Genomic DNA, 6,168 nt, shown 5'->3' with positions numbered 1-6,168 from the left:
TCTCTCTCTCTCTCTCTCTCTCTCTCTCTCTCTCTCTCTCTCTCTCTCTCTCTCTCTCAGTATACCTGAAGTTCCCTGATTGGTATATCTCATGTCGAATCATCTCCAGTTATAAAAATTTAAGACACAGTACTTGGTGAATACCACACAGTAGGCAAATCACCTGTGCGATACGCTTTAATTGTCATGCCACCTGTTCACCTGGTTGGTGGTCTGTGTAAATGTCACCTGAGAGTAGGTTTTTTTATGAATCATGTCTCATTAAAGATGAGCTGAGCATACCATTATTATTATTATTATTATTATTATTATTATTATTGTTATTATTGTTGTTATTATTATTATTATTATTATTATCACTAGTTATAAATTCCTCAATTATTCAGTTATGACAAAAGTACTTTTACATTATTATTTTATTTTATTATCATTGTTATTATTATTATTATTATTATTATTATTGTTATTATTAGTGTTTAGAAAAAATTCTCAATAGTATCCTTTTATTATTAACATTATAGTGAAAGTATTTTTACATTATTATTATTATTATTATTATTATTATTATTATTATGAATTTCCAATGAGTATTTCGTTTTGCTCCTCCACAGTTATGTACACCAGCGAATACGCCCGCAACTCCTCCTGCCTTCCCCGACGCCCTAGCAGCTTTTTCAAAAATGTCTACGCAAGATAAGTTATCTACTTCGCCGTCAGGTGGGTCTTCAGAGACAAGTGTCTGTTTACGGCTTTTTGGTGATCTTGCTTTTTTTTCAGTTATTACTTGTTTTTTTTTCTTTTAATTTTTAGTTTTTCCTCTAATTTTTCCTGTAATTTTCCCAGTCATTTAATTGCCTTTGTGTTGTTTTTTATTTTACTTAATTTTTTCAAGTGTCACGTCCGAACTTCTTTCTACTAATTTTTCCTCTTAATATTTTTATTTTCTTGTCATTTTTTCCTTTCAGGAATGTTTTTTTCATTGTTTTTTCTTCCAGAAAATTTTTTTTGTATCTTTATCTTTCCATCGTTTTTTATTTGTCGTCTGTGTTATTCTTTCAGTCAATTTGCATCTTTTGTTTTCTCACAGTTGATTTTTCCTCTCTTATTTTTCCTCTCAGCTAATTGTGATGTCTTACTTTTCTTTTGATGTTGGTTTTAGTCACATTCTCGAATTTTATTGTTGATGAATAGATGAGTAAGCGTTTTGGATGGGAATAGTTACTGAATCATCATCTTTGAAGATTGTAAAAATAAACATTTAACAGTTGGTGGATGAAGGAATAAAGTTCCTGATATATTTAGGAAGTGACTGAACTCTCTGATTTTTATTTGGGTGATTTAGTATATAGTGTTGTTAGTAAATGATGATTTTGTTGATAAGTAAACACGAAAATTTCAATCGTCCATGAATTCATAAACCATTTTATTCTGGTTAGTGAATAAAGATCCCAAGTGTTGGCGAGTCACTTTAGAAGCCTTTTGGCTTGTGTGAGTAACAGTAACCCTTTGGAGGTGATGAGTAACAAGGGTAAATATTTGGCGTAGGTTAATTATTGAGTAAACCTTAGGTGTTGGTGAGCAACTGAGTAAACCTCTCGTGTATATGAATGTTGGGGTACGTGGAAACTGTGGAAGTTGCATAATGCATATGTACCATTAGTATGCATGTGTGTGTGTTATGTTTTGCATGTTTTCAAATGTATACATAGGTGTCAAAAGATCATTGAGAGAGAGAGAGTGAGTAGTTAATGTGTTGTATTCAGTATTATGCTGTTAGGCAATTTATTTTTCGTCTTTAATGGCCACTTGAATTTAATATAGCTGTGTTCAGTTAATTATAAGTAGGGATTGAGTTAGTGTATAATTATTCAATGTTATGTTTTGTGTGGATGTTCTTTTCTGTTTAAAGTTTAGTTTAGATAATATTAGTTGAGATAATATATGCATAGGTAAAGTTTAGAGTTTAGATAATATATGTGTAGGTATTTTTTTCTTTAAACTGTGAAGGTTTGCCTCCTTTTCTCCGGTCATTAGAAGTCTGTATATGCTGAAGTTTAAAACTATTAAACTGTGAAAACACAAGGTTGCCATATTTGCTTGTACTATAATTGGTTTTCTTTCAAAATACAATGGTTGGGCTTCCTCAGTGTTTTTACCATAACACATCAGAATATTCAAGTATAATTATTTATTCCGAATTGTTTTAACAAATGTTAAGAATGACATTGTTCCTAATATGCCTCTTAGTGAGTAAACTTTTGTGTATGTGTAACAATTAAATCTGTTAGTTGTAGAATTGAGACAATTGTTTTTGAAAACTTGACCTCTGTATGATACACTGGAGAAGGCTCATGGCATTGCACAAACATCTCTCCCTAGACTTCAAGTTGATGGCTTCCAACCACTGAATAATTCACAGAGAAGCCTTGCCTATGGTTTAGGGTTCGAAACCTCAAATGTATAATGGTTGCATTTGATTGCTGGAAGTCAGCAGAGTATTATTTTGTGGCTTAAAATTTTTTTGGGTGTTGGAATACTCTTCAGAATGTGTGACAGATTTGTGAATATAATCTGGAAATCCATCATGTTCAATGGTTTTAATGTCAGATTTTCCATTTGTTGTGTTAGATGTGAAATAAGTTATCTCCATTTTCTATCGTCATGCGGACTCAGCCTGAATTTCCATCTGGTCTAGGCCTCTTTGCCCCTTTTCCCCAGATTTGTGGTCCTTCCTACTGGTCTTTGTCCTGCTACTGATATTTGCTACTTATCTGACTATCCACTCCTCATCCTCTTTCATCACGTCCAGATAATCTGTCTTGAAAACCTCGTGTCCAACCTTTAGACACAACATTAGTCTGCAACTTCCTCATTTATGTAAGCCTAAATCATATAGTCCAGTCCAATTTTGTCATGAGTCATAGCATATAATTATAGTCACACGGCATTTACATATTGCCCATTTCTTTGTAAACATCTGTGTTTGTGGTTTAAAATTTTGCATATTATTACTGGGACTCGCCAACAGTCAAGCTATTTCTACTTTAGCTATTCTGTTTCCACATACTGTATTATTTTTCTGTCTTTTATTACCTTGGGGAATCCAGGTAAGAAAAGTATTTGCATCTATACCGGTACTGTATCCAGTATCTGGGAAATTTATGGTTGTTTTTTTTTTCGATATGTACTCACTCTTTCTCTTCAGATTTCTGAAGCTTTTGTAACTTATAGATAAAAAGGGAAGCTACTAGTGAATGTGTAAGATTATCTGGTGAAGGGGACAAATATGATTTTTATGTACTGAGCATTCAATTTTCATAGTACATGATATGACCTTCCCTAACAGTTTTTGTTGTTGATGTGTTGCAGGGTGCAAAAAGAAGAAAGAAACTCTACTGTATACAGTATATGATGATGTCCATTTAAGATTATAGATACTGGTTTTCTCATGAATCCATTGGGAGTGTGTACTTGGGCATACTGTAGACAGGAATGGACCCCATGCTATACATTAATTGTAATATTCTGAATAAAACAGAACTGAAGTCGTAAATTTCAAAGTGAATTTCATTATGGAAATTTCATTATATAAAACAAATTATTCCTCACCAGAATATCTCTATTTTTTTTTTTTACTACATTGAATCATCATTCTGTCTGCAGTGTTAAAAGTTCTTTGTAGCATCCCTTTGATCCTCAGTTGCATTGCTTTCTGCCTGTTATTAGACCTCTACCAACAAGCTGAGGGGGGATTAGTTTTCCCCTTTTATTTGTCCAGCTGTCCATTTATCAGCAGGTCTTTCGCATTTACCTTGTCATTGCATTTTGTCCTACATGGTTGGTTGGGACTTCAGTCAGATGGTGTATGAAGGGAGACTGACCATCTGTCTCACACATTTACCTTGTCATCATAACTCCTGCTACATGACTGGAATGGATTTCAGTCAAACTTGGTACAAAGTTAGACCAACATAAACCGATGTGCATGGGAAATTCTCATCCACTGCATATCAGTCACACTTCCATTGTCATCACAACTCTCATACACAGTAGAAAGGATTTCAGCTAAACTTGCCTCAAGGAAACTATCATGCATAGAATGCATGAAGGGAGGTGGTCTGTTTGCCTCTTTCAGTGTCTCTCTCGTGTCCCTTGTCATCTCATCTCCTCCTACTCGGATGAAAACCAAACAGATGGTACACAGTAGATTATCACAGAGGTGTGTGTGTGTGTGAAGGGAGATCACCTGTCTGTCTGTCGTCATTATAGCTGAAGAGGTAGAGCAAGAGCATAGTAGTCTATGTAAGAAGTTTTAAATAGAAGAAAAGTGTCCATGAAAGCAAGGGTGTGCATTCATTTCACTTCATGAAAGTGAAATGAAAGTAAATAAGAAAATATGGAAACTGTCAGGAAGAAATGTTTGTACAGTACACAGAAGTTGAAAGCATGAGAATGTTTAGGCACAAAGGGAACAATGATGTGATGACACTGGAGAATGAGGGGTCAGGGAAAAGTGCTTATAATGTAAAAGTCTTGAAATGAAGGTGGTGACTGTTTAGATGCTTGTGTCAGGTGTGCCACTAATGGTTTCCAACACTGACACCTGTGAGGAGAGGAGAGGCAGCAGTATTCCATGTGATAGAGATATCAGAAGAATAATTCTTCATGTGAACTGCATTGCGTATCAGAAGAACGTGTATTCTGTACTCCCTTTGTTGCTTTTGATGTTGAGGAGTGTGAGCATACCTTTTATTTTCCTGCAAATGTGCTTATTTTTTACTCTTAGACTATTACTGACTTGGAATCCTATTCTGTGTCCTAGCTCTAATATACAGGTTGTGACCACCATAATTTTTACCCTATCTACATGCTCTTCTATATTCCTCCAACTTAACCTCTAGATTTCTGTCACTGTCTTCCACATAAAATTGACTTCAGTCAATGAAGACAAAGAATGTCAAACTCCAACACTTACTTTTAGTGTCCTTTATCATACTATTCCTGAGTAAACTGTCTTAAAGTGTTACTATACTTACAGGCATTATTCAAGAGAACTTTTTCTTTCCCACTGCTATGTAACCTATTTAGTATCAGTTCATAATTTCAAGTAACGGAGAACATGTGCTTCACAGGTTTAAAGAGAATAAAAATATTGGTGTGTTGCATTCCTTGTCTTGACTACAGTCAGTGTTAGGTGAGAGAAAGTGGCAGAAGTCTGGAATTTAGATTAGAGGAACTTAAAAGAGCTTGTATGTTATGTAAAAGTCCTGTTGCAGCCACAGTCCAGGTTTTAGAACTACTGCATAGAATAGGATTTAAACAGTGAGTCACAGTCTGGTTAGAGAAAGGACATGTGCAGCATAGTAGGAGGTGCGCATTCATGAATAATGTTTAGTTGTTTACAATAAAACAATCAACAATGAAAGTTCTACAAAGGAAGACTATATAACAAATTAACTGCTATGCAAAGCAGCTAATATATAGGAGTCTTCTGATAACTTTGACAACTAAATAGTGCTGCCTCTTTTCTTTGCTCAGATGTGTCTGTGTTGGCACCCAATGGTGACACACTTTACACAGGTGTCTATTTAGTTACCAAAGCATCAACAATTCCTGTTCATCTTGACCCCATTTATGGTGAAAACTCGGATCCTACTGCGAGTGATAATTTCATGAACCCAATCATACTTTTTACGAACCTCTCATTTTATACATTTTTGTTAAACTTTAACCACCATTTTAAGCATTTATTTTATGAAGTGAGTTTGCATGTAAATTTTTTTCAATGTGTTAGTCTGAAGAAACTTGTCAATAGCCAGCAAAAGCTCACAGTTTCATTTAATTATTCACAGAACATTTATATTGTTATGGATTTAACCCTTTTATTTTTTCTACAACAGTGAACTCATTATACATGTACATTATGTACATATTTCATAAGTACAGTATAAACCCTTTTGGTACTATTTATATTGTAAAAGGAATATTTCAGAGATTTTGATAAGTCATGTATAATAATTAGAATATAATTTTCAAGGTTTTTACCAAAATCATAGGATTTTTCTCAAGCCTTGAGCCTCCAGAGAAGTTTCTTGGCTCATTTACCTCAATTTACAGGTATGCAGAATCAGTATACTGAAATGCACTTTTATGTGCCTTCACGTATCT

At 34.3% G+C, this 6,168-nt stretch overlaps 1 protein-coding gene across 1 annotated transcript in view; it reads left to right on the top strand.

The window, feature by feature from the left end:
* Positions 1-6,168, top strand: part of LOC136840093 (UBA-like domain-containing protein 2-B) — a 161,461-nt gene that overhangs the window by 147,446 nt on the left and 7,847 nt on the right. The window contains exon 4 of the mRNA XM_067106480.1: positions 612-717. Coding sequence (XP_066962581.1) covers positions 612-717 — 106 coding nt within the window. The remainder of the gene's footprint in view (positions 1-611; positions 718-6,168) is intronic.

Source organism: Macrobrachium rosenbergii, chromosome 7 (assembly GCF_040412425.1).
Source record: "Macrobrachium rosenbergii isolate ZJJX-2024 chromosome 7, ASM4041242v1, whole genome shotgun sequence".
Classification (NCBI taxonomy): Eukaryota; Metazoa; Arthropoda; class Malacostraca; order Decapoda; family Palaemonidae; genus Macrobrachium; species Macrobrachium rosenbergii.
The sequence above is the reverse complement of the archived record's forward strand: the minus strand, read 5'-3'. Positions and strand labels throughout refer to the sequence as shown.